The sequence below is a fragment of the Symphalangus syndactylus genome, chromosome 8 (genome assembly GCF_028878055.3).
Source record: "Symphalangus syndactylus isolate Jambi chromosome 8, NHGRI_mSymSyn1-v2.1_pri, whole genome shotgun sequence".
NCBI classification, from domain to species: domain Eukaryota; kingdom Metazoa; phylum Chordata; class Mammalia; order Primates; family Hylobatidae; genus Symphalangus; species Symphalangus syndactylus.
The window spans coordinates 75,716,971-75,737,004 of NC_072430.2; the positions used below are offsets into that span (position 1 = coordinate 75,716,971).

Genomic DNA, 20,034 nt, shown 5'->3' on the forward strand with positions numbered 1-20,034 from the left:
ACAGACATTAAAAATAAAATACTTTTAAAATTTAAATAAAACTGGCCAGGCACGGTGGCTCATGCCTGTAATCCCAGCACTTTGGGAGGCCGAGGCAGGAGGATCATGAGGTCAGGAGATCGAGACCATCCTGGCTAACATGGTGAAACCTCGTCTCTACTAAAAATACAAAAAATTAGCCGGGCATGGTGGCGGGTGCCTGTAGTCCCAGCTACTCGGGAGGCTGAGGCAGGAGAATGGCGTGAACCCGGGAAGCGGAGCTTGTAGTGAGCCAAGATCGAGCCTGGGCGACAGAGCGAGACTCTGTCTCAAAAAAAAAAAAAAAATTAAATAAAACTGAAAAATTCCTAGAAAACTTAAAATTTAACAAAACTGAACCGAGAAAGGTTTCTTTATTTATTTTTTTTTTTGAGATGGAGTTTTGCTCTTGTTGCCCAGGTTGGAGTGCAATTGTGTGATCTCGGCTTCCCAAAGTGCTGGGATTACAGGCGTGAGCCACCATGCCCAGCCAGAGGAATTCTTAAAACCTGAAAATCTGAAGAACTAAAAGAAAAAAAGAAGGAAAATGAACAAAGCCTCAGAGACCTGTGTAGCACCATCAAGCATACCAATGTACGTATAATTGGAATTTCAGAACTTTATACTTCAGAAGACAACAGGGAGTGGCCAAGCACGGTGGCTCACACCTGTAATCCCAGCACTTTGGGAGGCCAAGGTAGGTGGATCACCTGAGGTCAGGAGTTCAAGACCAGCCTGGCTAACATGGCAAAACCCTGTCTCTACTAAAAATACAAAAATTAGCCAGGCATGGTGGCACACGCCCATAGTCCCAGCTACTTGGGAGATTGAGGTGGGAGAATCACTTGAACCCAAGAAGTGGAGGTTGCAGTGAGCCAAGATCATGCCACTGCACTCCAGCCTGGGTGACAGAGCAAGACTCTGTCTCAGGAAACAAACAAACAAAAAAAGACAGTGAGCAAACGGAATAAAAAGAGATCAACATTTAGGCATGTAACATTCAAAAAGAGGAATTTTTGAAAGCAGCAAAAGAAAGATGACTTACCATATATAAGGGAACAACAATAGGATCAACAGTTGATTTCTCATCAGAAACCATGGATGCCATAAGGCAGGAAGATGACATACTCAAAGCTGAAAGGAAAAAAAAAGAACCTGTCAGTCAAGAATTCTATGTCAAGCAAAATTATTCTTCAAAAATGAAGCTAAAATAATGACATTATTAAACAAATGACTGACGGTAGTTGTTGCTAGACCACCTACCTTGCAAGAAATTATTAAAGGAAGTCCTACTATCTGAAAAGAAATAGCAGTAGTGTTTTAGACCATTTTATGCTGCCATAACAGAATACCACAGATTGGGTAATTTATAATTAACAGATATTTGGCTCACAGTTCTGGAGGCAGGGAATTCCAAGAGCATGGTGCTGGCATCTGGCAAGGACCTTCGTGCTCCATCATCCCTTGGTGGAGGGCAAGACAGGGTGAGAGCAAGAAGGGCCAAACCCGCTTTTATAACAAACCCACTCTTGTGATAACCAACCAACTACTGAGACAAATATGTTAATCCACTCATGAGGGCAGAGCCCTCATGACCTAATCACCTCTTAAAGGTCCCACTTTTTAACACTGTTGCATTTGGGATTAAATTTTCAACCCATGAACCTTGTTGGATACATTCAAACCACAGCAGATGGTAACTCGAATTCACATGAATGAAAAACACCTATAAAGGCAATACATAGGTAAATATAAGACTACATATATATTTCTTATCTTAATTGATTTAAAATACAACTGCAAGGAACAGTAATTATAAAACTTTACTGTGTCGTTATAATATATATAAATGTAATATATACAACAATAGCAAAAGGAGGGAAAGAAATGGAGCTATATTAGAGCTACGTTTGTATATTTTATTGGAACTTACTGGAATATATTTTCCAGAATTAATATTAATCAGTACATTGTGATAAATTAAGATATATATTTTAACCCCTAGATAAATTACTAAGAAAATAACTCCAAAAAATAGTTAAAACAAAAAACTTAGAATGGAACACTATAAAATATATATTTTTAACACAAAAGAAAGCAGTAAAGGAGAAAGGAACAAGAAAAAAAAAGAAGAGACATAGAAAGTAAAACCCAATTATCAAAACCAGTGAGTTCAGCAAGGTTGTAAGATACAAGATCAATATACAAAACTCAGCTGTTTCTTTGTATAACAAAGAACAATCTGAAAATGAAGAAAATTACATTAATAAAAACATCATAAATAAAATATTTAAGGGCCGGGCACAGTGGCTCACGTCTGTAATCCCAGCACTTTGGGAGGCTGAGTCAGGCGGATCACAAGGTCAGGAGTTCGAGACCAGCCTGGCCAACATGGTGAAACCCTCTCTCTACTAAAGATACAAAAATTAGCCGGGCGTGGTGGTGTGTGTCTGTAATCCCAGCTACTCAGGAGGCTGAGGCAAGAGAATTGCTTGAACCTGGGAGGCGGAGGTTGCAGTGAGCCAAGATCATGCCAGTGCACTCCAGCCTGGGTGACAGAGTGAGACTGTCTCAAAAAAATAAATAAAATATTTAGGAATAAATTTAACAAAGAGGTATTAGACCTGTACACTGAAAAATATAAACATGGCTGAAATTTCAAAGATCTGATTAGAGATCCCAAGTGTGTGGATTGGAAAACTCAGGATTGTTAAGATGGCAGTTCTTCCCAAATTGATCTATAAATTCAGCAAAATCCCTATCAAAAAAAGAACAGCTGGTTTTTTTGAAGAAATGGACAAGCTAATCCTAAAGTTTATATGGAAATACAAAAGATCCAACATAAGCAAAACAGTTCTGAAAAAGAACAAAGTTAGAGGATTTACACTTCCCTATTTCAAAACTTAATGTGAAGCTACAATAATCAAGATTGTGATACTGGCATAAGTATAGTGATATAGATTAATGGAACAGAAATGAGGGTCTAGAAATAAACTCTTACAGGTATTGTCAATTTATTGTTGATTAAAGAACACCAAGGCAATTCACTGAGGAAAGGATTGCCTTTCAAGAATGGTGCTGAGGTTGGACATAGTGGCTCACACCTGTAATCCCAGCACTTTGGGAGGCCAAGGCAGGAGGATTGCTTGAGGCCAGGAATTTGAGACCAGCTTGGGCAACATAGTAAGACCTCATCTCCACAAAAAGTAAAAATAAAAAAAAATAGTAATTAGACAATCAGATATTCACATACAGAATATGAATTTAAATCCTTACTTCATACCATATACAAAAATTAACTCAAAATAGATCATAGACCTAAATGTAAGAACTAAAATATTAAACTTTTCAAGGAAAACAGAAAATCTTCGTGACCTTAGTTTAACCAGTTTTTAGATGACACCAAAAACAGGAAATTGAACTTAATAAAAATGTTAAGCTTTTGTGCTTCAAAAGACACCAATAAGAAAACAGATTGGGAGAAAATATTTGCAAATCTGATATAGGACTCACATCCAGAAAGTATAAAGAACTACTACAACTCAATAATAAAAAGACAAACCCCAATTAAAAAATAGATAAAAGATTTGAAGAAACATAGATGTCTATAAGCACATGAAAAAATGCTCGACATTAGTTATTAGGGAAATGCAATTAAAACCACAATGTGGTATCACTTCACACCCACTGAATAGCTAAAACAAGATAGTCAATAATTAAGTATTGGTAAGGATGTGGAGAAACTGTAACACTCATCCATTACTGGTGGGAGTATAAACTGATAACATTTTACATTTTGGAGCATGATATCAATGCACTAAAATTTTATTGTGGTGATGGTTATGTAGCTCTGTAAATACTTCAGTAAAGCTGTCAGAAAGAAAACTGTACTGCTAGACTAACTTCCATTTTATTGTACTGGAACACGTCAGACGATACCAGGAGGAAGCAATCAGATAAACAACGTGAGACATTCTGTAAGACAACTGGCTTCCAATGTTATGAAAATACTGAATTATATTCCCACATACCAGAAATGACATTTCCAAAAAAGATATTTATAATGGCATCCAAATATATGATGTACCTAGGAATATATGTAACAAAAGATTTACAAGACCTTCTTGGTGATTAATAAAATTTTATTAAGACATTAAAAGGACTTAGCAATATATCATGTTCATGGATCGAAAGGCCCACTGTGATATAAATTCTCCCAAAATAGCTCATAGATTCATTGCAACTCCAATCAAATTTTCAATGTGTTTGGCTTTTTTTAGTGAAACGTGATAAGCTATTTCTAAAATATATAAAGAAGAGCAGAGAACCAAGAAGAGCCACAAGCTGTTGATGAATAATAAGGACGTGAAAGGACTTTGATATTATATATCAAAAATTTTTTTGAAGATGATGGAGTAATGAAGAGAGTGTACATTAGCACAGGAAAAAACCAATATAATAAAGAGCCCATAAAAGATCTTTGCATATATTGACAATATACAACAGAAAAGGCACTTCAAAGCAATAGGAAAAGGAAGGTTTTTTTTTTGTTTTGTTTTTTTCAATAAATAGTGCTGGCACAACAGACTAGCCCTAAAGCAGCAAAAAAATTACCTCATACTATATGTTGAAGATTGTTCCAAGTGGGATGAAACCAAAATGTGAGAGGCAAAACTACAAAGCATGTAACAAGAGAATATTAACTATAGTTTTAACGTAACAATTAAAAAAAAAAAACAAGCTAACCATAAAGGAAAACTATTGATATATTTGAAGATATTAAAATTAAAATGTTAATATATTTATAAACATTGTGAAAAGACAAGCCACAAAGTGGGAAAAGATTCTGCAACACAACTCATAAAGGAGTAGTATCCAGAATATATAAAGAACCACCTGCAAATTAATGAGAAAAATGGGAGAACTTTAACATACTTCATTCACCAAAGATGAAATCCAAATGGCCAAAAAATATATGAAATGTGATCAGCCTCATGAACACCTTTCATATTTTTTTCCATATAAGGAAAATGGTCATTTAAACTACAATATGATACCATTATACATCTACCAGATTGGGGGGCTGGGGAAAAGCCAATACACCCTGGGAAGAATGTAAATCAGTACAAGAATCTTTGGGAAACAGTTGGCATGATCTAGGTTCCACTCTTATGTATATGTCCTTTTAAAGATGCAAACTCCAGAAGACATGTTCAAAATATCCATAGAAGCACTGTTTGAAATATCCCCAAAGTGGAAAAAATCCAAATTGTCCATCAAGAGTAAAATGAAAAAAGGATATGTAATACATTCATACAATGGAATAAACACACTATGGCTACATACAATGATAAGGATGAATCTCATGCTTAGCAAAAGAAACCAGTCTCAAAAGTGTACAGTATAATTTGATTCATATAAATTCCAAAAATAGAAACTAAATATGGTCTTTAGAGACATATACATGGGTGGTAAAACTATGAAGAAAAGCAAAGCAAAGAGTAAGGATGATGTTAAAGTGGACAGAGGGTTGTGTTAGGGAGGGACATATATGGAGCTTTTGAGGTAATGGAGATGTTCTATTCCTTGACCCAGTGGTCATATGGTATGCACATTATGATATGTTAAAAATATATATATGTATGTGTGTATATATCTGTTGTATACATGCATACATGTTTCATGTACTTTGTCTATATTCCACAATAAGAAAATATACAAATGACCAGTAAATGTGAAAAGACATTCAATCTCACTAGTAATTAGAAAAATAAAATAACCATGATCAGCTATCATGATTTGCTGAAAATGTAAAAGACTGATAATATCCCTCTTTGCTGAGGTTGCAAAGAAATAGGCATTCTCATATGCTATCAATAGGAAAGTAAATTAATAATTCCTTTTTGAAGAACAATGTGGCAATATGTATAAAAACGTAAAGCTTGTCTTAAAAGTTTTCAATTCCAATTCCAAATATCTATCCTAATGAAATTCACATGCACTCAAGATATGTGTACAAAGATGTCTGCCATTCACTACAGCATTGTTTGCAGTAGTGAAAAAAATGAATAAATATCAATAAGGGAAGATTTATGAAAAGTATTATAACCCATACAATGAAATACTATGCAGCCATTAAAAATAAAACTTTATAAACTGACATGGAAAGATATCCAAAACACATTAAGTGAACAAAAGCAAGACACAGAATAACACACACATAACATAATCCTGTTTTTAAAATATAAATACGTACATATATTTATATAGAGTTGTGAAAAACAGACTACAGATTCATGCTGTAACCTGTTAGCAGTGATTATCTCCGGGCCAGGAAGTGGTGGAGGTAGAAGGAGGGTAAGCGGGACACTTGCCCATCTCACTCTAGATACATACATAGGATTCTTTTGTAATCACATATCCATGGACTACTTATATATTTCTAACAAGTGGTAGTAGCAAAACAACTGTATTATTATTTGTTCCATTCCCATGAGACCAATCTAATACATTTGAAAATAACTTGCTTTCAAATCTAATTCTTTTGTTCCTAGAGGGCCTCGAGAGAGCCTACAGTTGTGGTCACAGGGCTGTCAGCCATCAATCGAGGAGCACTGTGCAGGATACTAAGTAACTTGGTCTGTCTCCAGGCTCGCCTCTTGAAAATATTTGCATACATTCTCATATCCCAGCTTACTGGCAGTAGCAATAATGTCTTCCCAGAGCACTTTGGTAAGGTAAATAAATTCTGATACTGCACATCAAATCACATCCATATCAAAGTGTAGATGTGGCTGTCAAGATGTATGTTTAGATCCAAATTAGTAATCACGCCCTTGGTGAGTGACTTTTAGAACAGTTTGCATTTGGATTCCAAAGTAAGAACCTAGACCCCACTAAATCACCATATAGAACTTTTCTTCTCTTTCTTCTTCCCTCCCTTCACTCTGCACTAGCCCTTTCTAAAACTAATTTTTCTATTTTCTATAAAGGTGGAAGAAAGGGCGAACATGATCATGAGTTATTTGGAATCAGTAGTCAATCAGAACAAAAAGCATTATCAGTATATTTACGAAGAAAAATCCAACTACATGTATACATTTTGGTGCGCATTTTATTTTTGACTGGAATCATATCCATATGAAGGAAATTGTGAAAGTATCCTTTACTCTTTTGAAAGCTTGGCCTTTGCCTTGCTGTGTCAAAGGAAAGCAAAACTAAGCCAGTAATGATGGAGATGTCCCTGTTTCTATATGCACACTGACAGGAGAGGAGCTGCCTAGGAAATGCTTTTTGATTGATGAACAGAGGAGGGTCTACACACACATTAAATACAAATGGAAACACATCAGCGCACACAAGTCATTAGCCTGGTCCTCTGGCATCCACTGGCATGCATCTTTCCAAAGCATCACTTATTCAGTGGTATCAGCACTATGTCTCGTTATGCCTTTTATCAGCAAATACCTTTTTATTCCAGAATGGAAAACAAACTAGGAATTAAATACATCCAATATTGATGCTTTATTTCCATAAGTCACCAATAAGAGAATGAATTTAATTTTAATACATTTATTTTTGTGTGATTCTTAATAAAACACTTTCAAAACATTCTGTACATTTCAAGCCACTCAGAACTGCATTACATTTCTACAAATGTGATTTGTTGGGATGAGGTGCCAAGATATCTCTGTACAAAGATGTACAATATGTACAATCACTGTAAGTGCAAGCTGTGCAAAGCAGAGTCTAGAACACTAATTCATGCCAAGGCTTACAAAAACATTTCAACACATAAGACTAAAGCTTGAAACAGCGTTGTGGTTTTTTCCCTGGGCAAATGATTATTTTATAAACAAGTATATGTATATGTCATATAGAAAGAAGGGTTTACTTCTCAGCTCAGTCAGCACCATGCAGCTGACTGGATACATTACAGGGCTGCTCTCCTAGGCCTCTTTCTTCAAGGCGCCATTTTGCCACACTCAACAGTTGTCTCATCACTGAGTGGCTGCCACCGCTGCCTTTGGCTGAACCACAGCAACACTAGAAGACTTAAATTTGGGGAGATAAAGGCCAAATTTGTTTTCGATGCCTGCAAACGTGGCTGTGGCGAGTCTGTATCCACCGATGTGATCAGGGTTGGCAGGAGGAAGGTCTGCAATGCGTGACTTAGGTGTTGGTTCTGAACCAGCGGGTTTGCTGTTGACAGTAAAAAAGCCAATGGTTAGCATGCTCAAGGTGGATGAGGGCAGCTTACAGCTGGACATTTTCGGTCTGACCCATGTGCCACAAAGAAGAGCGTTTGTCTCAACCATTTCCATGGCACCTGTGCTGCATGACTAGAAACCACAGTCATGATTTATAGCTGCTTTGACAGCAACTTATCTACATATTTGATTTACAAGAGAAATGGCCTTATTTCCAATGCTTGTATACATATATAAACAAATCCATAGGAAAGAAGTCAGAAGAAAAGACACTCAAATATGAAGACTCTCTGGGAAGTAGGATTATGGATGATTTTTTTCTTTTTATAAAGATGGGGTCTTGCTATGTTGCCAAAGCTGGTTTCGAACTTTTGGTCTAAGGAATCCTTCTGCCTTGGCCTCCCAGAGCACTGGGAGGTGTGAGCCACCACACCCAGGCTGGTTTTTTTCTTTTATGCTTTATGGTTTTCCAAATTTTCTGCACTTAGCATATATGAAAGTAATTTTTAAAGTATATATTTTTCTTTTGACATAACTTTAGAAGTTAGCTTTTTATGTAGTAGACTCATAAAGATTATCAATTAAATTATTTAAAGAGAAATAGGCTGGGCGTGGTGGCTCATGCCTGTAATCCCAGCACTTTGGGAGGCTGAGGCAGGTGGATCAGGAGGTCAGGAGATGGAGGCTATCCTGGCTAACACAGTGAAACCCTGTCTCTACTAAAAATATAAAAAAAAAAGTTAGCCAGGTGCGGTGGTGGGTGCCTGTAGTCCCAGCTTCTCAGGAGGCTGAGGCAGGAGAATCACTTGAACCTGGGAGGTGGAGGCTGCAGTGAGCCAAGATCGCACCACTGCACTCCAGCCTGGGAGACAGAGCGAGACTCCGTCTAAAAAAAAAAAAAAAAAAAAAAAAAAAAAAAGAGAGAGAGAGAAATAGCTTTAGCTTTAGTTCTTTTACAGAAGATGAAAGAGGCATGGAAAACCCTGAAGCTTCACGTTTCTACAATGCAACTGTAAGACTGCTGCTCTCACTTTTTTTGCATAGGTCCCTCCACTTGGTTCAACAGCTGATTCCCTATATGGCCTTTGGGCACAGAGGAGTTCACAGGTTTCTGATGTGAGGACTCAGGAATGGTACTTGGTCTTCTGCTGAAAAGCTAATAATTGCTTGCTTTGGGTAGAACTTCCCCACCGAGAAAATTCAATTGTAGTTCTTCTTCTCAGTGCAAGCTTCAAGTGGTAAGCTTTTAGAAGCCCAATTTCTGGCCTACAGCTCACTAGTGATTATATCCATGGGCAAAATCTCTCTTCAAACCTATTGGTTTTTCCAGTAAATTAGCTTCAAGAACATCTACACTTCACTAATAATAAATTGTGGTGAATATGAAATATGAGAGATGCAAAAGGGCTTGGGACTTTGAAAGAAAATGCACAAAAGTGTTACTGGTATACATTTACATTACTTCTGTGAAAGGGCCATATAATAAAATCCACATAATGAGAGTGCCATGAAGTTCAGTATTTCCTTATGTGAAAAAAGACAATTATTTACACAGCATTTTAATCTGCTGCCTCCTGGCTAGGCACGGTAGCTCACACCTGTAATCCCAGCACTTTGGGAGGCCAAGGCTGGTGGAGTTCAAGACCAGCCTGGGCAACACAGCGAGATCCCATCTCTATAAAAAAGTACAAAAATTAGCTGGATGTGGTGGCATGCCTCTGTGGTCCCAGCTACTCAGGAGGCTGAGGTGGGAGGATCGCTTGAGCCCAGGAGGTTGAGGCTACAGTGAGCCAAGATCATGCCACTGCACTCCAGCCTGGGCAACAGAGGATATCCTGTCTTTTTAAAAAAAAATGTGCTGCTTCCCTAAAATCCCCCAAATAGCTGCTTAATATTATGTACGATGTCACTCTTTCACAGTTTTACTCGCTTAACGCAAATGCTTCTTAAGGTCATTGTTTTAAATGCATTGGTCTTAAAGGTTCTGTCTTATCAGTTTTCTAAGAGTTGCAACAATGCTTTTGTAGATAGAATGAACATTTGTTTTGGATTTAGTGATTTCTTTGTAAAGGAGTTGAGCAGCTGACTTACAGGCCTCCAAAATCAATGTAAAACCACCGCTGGAGAAGTTCATAAGTGACCAAGGTAACACCAAACTGGGGAGAGGATCGAAACACTCGAGCTGAAAAAGAGAAGCAGGGGCAGGGGAGACTTAAAGCCAGGACAAATGTGGTAAAGACAGCCATTGAGTCACAGGGGAGGATGCTAGAGCCAGCCAGCCATTCTGTATGGCTCCAGCCCCTGCCTACCTGCAGTCCCTTTCCAAAATGCTGAGGGCCCTTCTTCCCGGAGAATCTTCCTGAAACAGTCGATGACACCACTGTATGTCGTCTGGCCAGCGCGGGCAGCCACCTGCAGTCTTGTCTTGATGACATCAGCAGGGGTCACCAGAGATGCAGCTGGGACACCTTTCAGGAGAAAACCACACTTAATTTATCTAAAGTACCTTATAAAAGATAGGAATACTGCTAACATCTACTATAGAGTCTGCAACTTCAATCACTTGAGCGGAACTCAAAACTCTTTAAATAGATGTCTGGCCACTAATGGGAAAAGGACATAGAAGCCTATTAGCTGTTGTAGCGTGATCAGGGGAAAATTATTTTTTTTTTCCTGAATTAAAAAAAATCACTCTACATTGCGTGATCCCAAATAACTGTGAGAGGAAAAAAAAAAGTAGCAATATTAATAAGACAATTCCCAAGCGTTCCCTTTCAGTTTCAATTATTTTACCTCCTTTTTTTTCTTAAATAAGATACAAGTATTTTTATGTATAAAAAAAGGATAATGTCATTTTAGTGAGTCACTAAATGTATCTGACACCAAACTACTGTTTTTGCTGATTCTTTTTTTTTTTTTTTTTTTTTTGAGACGGAGTCTCGCTCTGTCACCCAGGCTGGAGTGCAGTGGCGCGATCTCGGCTCAATGCAAGCTCCGCCTCCCGGGTTCACGCCATTCTCCTGCCTCAGCCTCTCCGAGTAGCTGGGACTACAGGCGCCCGCCACCACGCCCGGCTAATTTTTTTTGTATTTTTAGTAGAGACGGGGTTTCACCGTGGTCTCGATCTCCTGACCTCGTGATCCGCCCGCCTCGGCCTCCCAAAGTGCTGGGATTACAAGCGTGAGCCACCGCGCCCAGCCATTTGCTGATTCTTGTCAACTGTAGTGTGGGAAGTGAATATCAATACTTATAATTACTCGCTTGTTTGAAGGGCTACCTTGAGAGTTGACTGTGACTCCTTTCAGACATGCTTACATGACAAAAGTCATTACAACTGGAGCGAAAGGTGGCCAGGCAGCCAGTTAAGAAACAACAGGGGAGCTGGTCAGGGAAAGGCCCCTGTGCCCGAGCTCCCTGGGGTCATGTTGAGAATGATCAGCAGCAGGACACAGAAGATGGATTTCACAACCACACCTTTTACTTATAAAACAAAACAGAGAGCAAAGGAGCAAAATAATCTTCCCCGGGGGAAGAAATTCAATTTGACCTGAATATCACTGTATCCTCACTAGGCGGATGGAACTGGCAGCCTTGTAGGGGGTTCTGCTAGAGAATAATGCAAATACCTCCCCTTGGCATGGCCTTGCACCCTATTCAGATGAAACTAGGTAAACTGTCTGCCTTTGGAGGCAGACTTCTGAATGTCCTCAGTTCCTGCTAGCAAAGCTTGACTGGTAAAAATTAGAAAAAATAATCTCATTCTGAAAACTGACATCAAATGTCTGTGGGGAAGAAGTTGGTACTGACAGTTCCATGGAAATATTTACTTGGTGCAGTCAACCACTGGCAGACGCCTGTCCACAATTAGACTCTTCTTCTCTGGCTGTTTTTCGTTGTTGATTGGAAAGCACAAGGAAAAGCCTGGAAGGCAAATGCTGCCCCCGTTTAAAAGTAGGAGACTGGGCCAAGTGTGGTGGTTCAAGCTTGTAATCACAGCACTTTGGGAAGGCCAAGATGGGTGGATCACCTGAGGTCAGGAGTTTGAGACCTCACATGTACAGCCTGACTCTCTCTTTTTTTTTTTTTTTTTTTTTTGAGACAGTCTCACTCTGTCGCCCAGGCTGGAGTGCAGTGGCACAATCTCGGCTCACTGCAAGCTCCGCCTCCCAGGTTCACACCATTCTCCTGCCTCAGCCTCCCCAGTAGCTGGGACTACAGGAGCCCGCCACTACACCCGGCTAATTTTTTGTATTTTTTAGTAGAGATGGGGTTTCACCGTGTTAGCCAGGATGGTCTCAATCTCCTGACCTCGTGATCTGCCCACCTCGGCCTCCCAACATGCTGGGATTACAGGCATGAGCCACCACGCCCGGCCTCAGCCTGACTCTTGAGTTAGGAAGGAGCTGACTTGGAAAAGGAGGAGAGAACCAGGTGTCATTGGCTGCACCAACACTCCGAAAAGACAAAGGAAAGAAGGGGTGCATGTTTGCTCTCTATACAACCAGTAATGAACCATTACAGAGCTCAGTGTGGCTCTGACCAGCTGTGCTGGCCAACATGGTGAAACCCTGTCTTTACTAAAAATACAAAAATTGGCCAGGCATGGTGGTACACGCCTGTAGTCCCAACTGCTTGGGAGGCTGACACAGGAGAATCGCTTGAACCTGGGAGGCAGAGGTTGCAGTGAGCCGAGATTGTACCACTGCACTCCAGCCTGGGTGACAGGGCAAGACTCCGTCTCACAAAAAAAAAAAAAAAGTGGGAGACTGGTAAGTAACAGAAAGGGGCTGCTACAAACAACTCACTGCCAAGACTGAGCAGGTAACTTTACTGGCTTTTAAACACAAAACTGACTGAAATTACCATCGCTAGAGGAGAAAGGACTTGCTGGGCCCCAAATAAGGGCCGTAAGGTCCCTGGGGCCGTTTCTTAATGATCACAAGTCATCCCTGTCTTCACAAGCAAGAACAACAATGTGGTCCATTCCAACACTCTCAGGCCCAAGGGCTCCTGCCACACAACAAGCACAGCACACTCCAGGAGCTGCTCAGGTTGCCCTGATGTTTAGCCAGAGCCTCCAAAGGAGAATGAGCCCAGCAACGAAGAGCCACACAGTGAACATAAGCCTGGCTGGTCAGAGCCACACTGAGCTCTGTAATGGTTCATTACTGGTTGTACAGAGAGCAAGCATGCACCCCTTCCTTCCTTTGTCTTTTCTGAGTGTTGGTGCAGCCAAGGACACCTGGCTCTCTCCTTCTATTCCAAGTCAGCTCCTTCCTAACTCAAGAGTCAGGCTGTACCTATGAGGTCAGAAGGAAGCATCTTAGTACCTCCCTGCTCTTACGAGGCTCCTCTTTCAAATGAAATCTCTTCTGTGCCTAATTTGGTATCTTTGACGACATGAAGGTTTTCATTCATGTTATTGACATTTATTGAGCACCAATTACTATTACACTGGCCACGTACGAAAGGCAAGGATGAAGAGAATGAAACTCTTGCCCTCAAGAAGCTATTCACCTAGTACAGAGGATAACAATTATGCAAGTAACTATTAATAAAAGACAAAAATTTTTTTTTTGAGACAAGCTCTCACTCTGTCACCCAGGCTGGAGTACAGTGGTGTCATCTCGGCTCACCGCAGCCTTGACCTCCTAGGCTCAGGTGATCCTCCCACCTCAGCCTCCCGGGTAGCTGGGACTACAGGCACGCACCACTACACCTGGCTAATGACAAAGTGCTAAGGATTAGAAAAAATACAAAAATTGAGTTCAAGGTGGTTTGCTGAGGGGTATTGCTTACTTTGGTCTAATGAGGGCAATGGTAGGAAGAAGAGGGACAGCTTCACGATAAAAGCTCAATTTTCGGCCAAATCATGTAGATTCCAATATACAGAGAGAGAAAGTAAGAGCACGCTAGATCTGTGCATGAGCATGACATACAGCAAAGCAACTGATTTGAGGAAAAACTTTCCCACCTTAATGCTTAGCTTGGCTGTACTCAAGGTTTCAGGGGCACAGGAAACTAAGAAATATGTTAATGATGAAAGCCCAATTTAGATGGGCAGATCTAATTTGGCTCTGAGTTGCTAAGCTGCATTAAGCTGTTTATCCACATTATGCAAATGTAATTAACTCTCATCAGAATTACAGCACATCCCACAAAGGAGAAAAAGTGATATTTAAACTAAGTCAGGTACAAACAATAATACTTCCAGAAATAAAGGGGGAAAGTACATAGAGATTCTGTACTTTTTAAATAATGGGAGAATTCTTTCAGTTAAAAAAAAATTTGTAGTTACCTGCCATGGCTCCAGCTGCAAGAAGATTTAAACCTCCCACGTGTCCATTTTCATCAGCCAGAAGTAGCTTGCAATGAGCATAAACAGGAAAATAGATTGCAGAGAAGGGAATGTCTCGGAGGAAACACGCTTTGGCACCCTGTCACACAGTGAGGAAATAGTGCAAAACAGTGTGAAACTGAGTGTGAATGCCCAAATGGGATCCATGTGACATTTGTCAGTGACAAGCCTGAGGTGTCCCTCAAACAGCATTAGAACTGATGTGCAAGGGAAATGGGGGAGGCGGGAGATAAGTAGGGAATAGGGAAATCCGCATATCTCAAAGCTTGTGAAAGCATGGTGAATCCTGCAGTCCTAGAGTTAATAACTGGGTAATGATGGTATTCTGAAAACTAAGAACTTTCTGGCATTTCTTATATAGATTCAGGGTTTTTTAAATTAATTATTCTCTTACTATGGTAAAAACACACGAGATCTACCCTCTTGAAATTTTTACATCAGCTGAGAATCCCCACAGTGCCAGGTAAAAAGCTATAGGCAGTGGTGAAGGAAGGTAACTAGAGCAGGGGGAAAAGAAACCCAAATCTTCTCTCCTCATTCCCCATGTCCTAAATAGCAGACAAAATATTTTAGCGGCAGGTTTCCACAGGAGTAGAAAATCATTACCCAGGGGTAGCTTGTCCCAATGACTGAGGTCTCAAAGAACACCTCCCTCAGCTTTGTCAGAAGCCCACACCATTCCACTACCTAGCTAGGCAAACACTCCACCTTGGTGCTTGTTTTTTTAATGACTGTTTTATTCTTTTTAATTTTTTTTTTTTTTTTGAGACAGGGTCTCACTATGTTGCCCAGGCTGGAGCATAGTGGCGCGATCACAGCTCGCTGTAGCCTTGACCTTCTGAGCTCAAGTGATCCTCCCACCTCAGCCTCCTGAGTAGCTGGGATGATAGGTGTGCACCACTGTGCTGGCTAATTTTTTTCTTTTTCTTTTTTTTTTTAAGGTAGAGACAAGGTCTTGCTATTTTGCCCTGGCTGGTCTTGAACTCCTGGGCTCAATCCCCCTGCCTTGGCCTCCCAAAGTGCTGAGAGTGCAAGTGTGAGCCAGTGCTCCCAGCCCTGGCTTTTTTTTAAAAAGACAAACTCAAACATTGAAAAAAAAAAAAATCCAAGGACTCGCTAAAGGATAATACAGAGAGAAGCAATATTAATAAATGCATCTCTCAAAGGGAATTCAAAAAGGATGGAAATTGGGAGTGGAGAGGAGGAAGCAAAAATGTGTACGAAAGTCTCTTGAGACAGACATCATTGTTTGCTGGTCTCCAGAGAACCCTGTAGTTGTATGATTCCAATCTAGAGAATTTCTAATTTCTAATTTGCAGTTACCGAAACAAATTTATACATTTCTGCAGTGATGGATCTATATCAGATGCTGTGGAAACACAGTTGGCTATGGTGGCTAAATTTACGTATTCCCCTTATACCAGCCAAAGGAATGGAAAGAAATACTCTTCCTTGTTTAAGAAAAATAATAGCTTCTGCTCCATTACATCTGATCTGTAATGATGGGAGTAAGTATACCCGCAGGGAAGGAATCTGTTGACTGGCATTTTGTTAAAGTACAGTACGCTCTGTTGTTGTTGTTGTTTTTTTTTTTTAAATGGAATTCATTATTGACAAATCCTACCACTTAACTTCTTAAAGACCTGAATCCTACCAAACTCTACTACTGTTTTACTGTGGTCAAATTATTAAGACAAAGAAAAGCTCCCACTGGGAAGATAACAATAGAGATAACTCGGACTGAAAATAAACATAAGACTATTCTGAAGCCCTAAACCAGCCCAAAGAGAGCACCAAGGAAAGTTTTCCCAAGCCCCCCAGCAAATGAAAGGCTGTGAGCCTGAGGCCAGCAGGTCTGCGGTGCTGGCCTCCTTGCCGGCAGTTTCATAAAAGCCTGAAGATGACAACAGGAGAGGCTGCATGTGTATCCCACTGCCTCTCATACAAGTGTCCTGATTCTTTTCTTTTTGTTTGATTTTCTACTCCACAGACTACCCTGCTGGACAAGATTGCTTTTCAACTTGGAGGGAAGAAGTCTGGTTTCCACATCCTTTCACATTTTATTGAGTACATTATAACCTAAACCTACCCACCTTATACAGACCAAAAATTCCCAAGTCCCGGAGTACATTCAGGGCGCTGACTCTGGGTCCCGTGGTGATCTCTCCAGCTACTTGCAGACGAATCTTCACTATCTCCAATGGGTTGGTAAAAATGACCTGAGAGCCTCCAGCCTACAGGCAAGGGAGAAGAGACAGGCAGATTCCACATCAGAGCCCGACTGGCAGCGTAAACAAGGAAAATCCAGCAAAGCCTCCACATCTTGCTATCTTGAAAAGAAGGAGGTGAAACCTCCTTCCTCATGGGTGAATGACAGTTTGACACTTAGGCCGACCCTGGAGAGGTTCAGAGGGATGGTCCCAAACTGTCTCAGATCAATCTACCTCTGGGTTTGTTTCTAGCTGAAATGTCAAGATTGTTTCTCAGACCAGTCTTTCCAGGATCACCCCAGCCATATTCAAAATAACAAAACTAATAAGCCCATTTGGAAAAAAAAGTGGAGCCAGATGTGGCAGCAAGGTACTCAGTGAAAGAAAATGAGATAGTAAAAGACTGTCATATTTTACAAGCCAGAGCTAAAATTCAGAGCTACAATTATTTTTTTCCTCTTTGTGGTAAGCATTCTTGGCAGCAGACCCACTTGCTTCTGCTTCCTTGGATTGTAGAGCAATTAAAACTACTTTGGTGCCTTAAGTCAGAAGGGGAAAAGTCTCCTCCAGTTCAAATTCTAAAATGTATTATCCTAAACAAAACTCTGATACAGGTACATGGCTACACCCACACAAAAGGGAAGAATTTAGAAAGATAAATTTCAGTATCATTTCAAGACAAAACCAGAAAAACTCTTCAAGGCAAAGCTGAGAAATGGAACATCTAGTTACCATGAGTACAACACCCTCAAGATCAAAGCCACATTCTATATTCCTGTGGTGAGTGACAGAGATTTGAATTTGGATAATGAGAGTATATTTGCATCTGAAATCTGTTAACTTGTAGAGAAAAAAAAAAAACGTTTAACAAAACTTCTACCAACTTCTTTTTTTTGGTTTCTGTAAGAAAGAAAAAAATGTGTGACTATGGATATATAAAAATAAATAAAATATATATCTCCTTTCATGAAGTGAAAAAGCCCATTTGTACATCTTCAACTGTAGCTGTTTATATTATGTAATCATAACCATATTCATATATATTCATGATATTCATATCATTATAATCACTGTATATAATCACATGTGAAATATGAAATCTGGGGCACTGTAATTCCACAGGTATAGAAAGATTATAAACAACACCTAAAGAGTCACATGCAGCTTTCAATGGCACTTCAGTGCTCAACCTTTGCCCACATTCCTGATCACTTATCTAAAACCCAAAGCCCTCCCAGACCCGCTTCCAAGGGGCAGCAACATGGCTCAGCCCATTTTCCTAATTGCCTTGGGACTATAAATCCCCTAACTACCCCTATTCCAATCCTGACTCCTTAACTCCTTTCAATATTCAAAATTGCCAGCACTGATACTAAATTCCTTCCCTCTTCGTGGACAGCTTATTGTCCTGGATTCCCCAGGGCCTTAATCCCCTTTTTGTCCTTCGAGCAGGGAGGTGCAGCAATTTGCTGTCTCTCTCTCATGGTTTCCTCTAACTCCTCAACTCGACACAATCCAGACCACTGGCACACAGGTCCCCCAACGATGTACTGACCCAATTTTACATGTTGATTTGCCTGCGTTTCTCTCTCTTTTAATCTGTTGCACTGCAGGCAGAAGGAAGCACTTTAATGTTTCAATCTAAGCAAACAATACTTTCAAAAGGATTGCTGCATGAAAAATTATGTTAAAATGATAATCCAAGTAATTGCTCCTGTAGCTAGTATTAAAGACCAAATCAACTGAAAAAGTTTACTACTTCCCTGAAATCTCTTGTTTAAATAATGGTTGCAAAGACTATCTTTTGGAAAATGTGCTTTATGTTTTAACTAAAGCAGATTTAAAAATGAATAGAACCACAAACTTTTATTCTAATTCCCCCAAATTTGCCACTACCAGACAGTGTCAGTCCCTGGGTGCCAAGTGTTAAATGTGGACATTATGTTTAAATAAATACAAAGGTCTTTCATGTTTGTAATCATTAGTAAATTATAACATCCTGCTGGGCAGGAGTACTCCAATCCGTGTCCCCCACCCCCACCCCACAGCTGCCTCCTCCTCTTCCTTCTTTCATGCACCCTTTTAGAAATAATTGCCAGTTGATTGAGATTTATACTCCTTTAACAATGCTTCAAATTTTTTGAAGTATACAAGTAACAGGGTTTCTACTGAAACTCTACAAAAATGGTACAATAAAAAGAAATAACTGAATACATCTTGTTTGTTTGTTTGTTTGAGACAGGGTCTCACTCTGTCACCCAGGCTGGAGTGCAGTGGCAGGATCAGCTCACTGCAACCTCAACCTCCCCAGGTTCAGGTGATCCTCCCACCTCAGCTTCCCGAGTAGCTGGGACTACAAGCGTGCACCACCATGCCCAGCTAATTTTTGTATTTTTTGTAGAGATGGGGGTCTTACCATGTTGCCCAGGCTGATCTCGAACTCCTAGGCTCGAGCAATTCACTCGCCTTGGCCTTCCAAAATGCTAAGATTACAGGCGTGAGCCACCGCACCCAGCTGGGACTACATTTTAAAAATACATACACCTTAATTGTTGTATGCTTTGAAGATTAGTTACCTAGCACACATACCAAATCCCAACAATGCACAGGACATAACCACAAAACTCAATTGATGTGTGTTTATAAACACATATAATCTAGCAAGTAAGAGTGCAAACAATCAATGACACTATAGCAAGGCACACATCTGTAAGTTTGTTTCATGCCTGTGTTTGAAGGAGGAAAACTTCTGACAATTACATGATTTGTATATGCTTTAAAAATTAACATACAAGCCAAGTGCAATGACACATGCCTGTAGTCCCAGCTGCTCAAGAAACTGAGGCAGGAGGATTACTTGAGCCCAGGAGTTCAAGGCCAGCCTGGGCAATGGAGCAAGACTCCTACCTCTTAAAATTTTTTTTTTTAGTAATTAGTATACATTTTTAAAACCTCATGATAGGCCTAGGAACATAAGGCAAATACTTTCCAGAAATGCTGAATAATTTTAGCAAAGATGAAGACTGCACAAACCGCAGTTACTTTTGTACCAACGTAATAATTTGTCTAAAACTCTGGATGTTTATAATGCTTAAAGGGAAGCACACACGGCAAATATGCACTGTTCTTTTTCAAATTCTGAGGTTGATCACTCTCTCTCTCTCTCTCTATCCTACATATTAAGCTGGGGATAGGGAAGGGGGAGTAAAATCTGAGATTAGTTCAATTATACTGGTAA

General features: G+C 39.9%; 1 protein-coding gene across 2 annotated transcripts in view; it reads right to left on the bottom strand.

The window, feature by feature from the left end:
- Nucleotides 1-7,114: 7,114 nt before the first annotated feature.
- SLC25A12 (solute carrier family 25 member 12) overlaps nucleotides 7,115-20,034 on the bottom strand; it is a 238,474-nt gene continuing 225,554 nt past the window's right edge. For both annotated transcript variants that reach the window (XM_055289716.2, XM_055289717.2), the window contains exons 14-18: nucleotides 16,680-16,820; nucleotides 14,527-14,665; nucleotides 10,538-10,696; nucleotides 10,320-10,410; nucleotides 7,115-8,220 (exon numbers count right to left, since the gene is read on the bottom strand). In XM_055289716.2, the coding sequence (XP_055145691.1) occupies nucleotides 8,019-8,220; nucleotides 10,320-10,410; nucleotides 10,538-10,696; nucleotides 14,527-14,665; nucleotides 16,680-16,820 (732 nt within the window). In that variant the 3' untranslated portion in view covers nucleotides 7,115-8,018. The remainder of the gene's footprint in view (nucleotides 8,221-10,319; nucleotides 10,411-10,537; nucleotides 10,697-14,526; nucleotides 14,666-16,679; nucleotides 16,821-20,034) is intronic.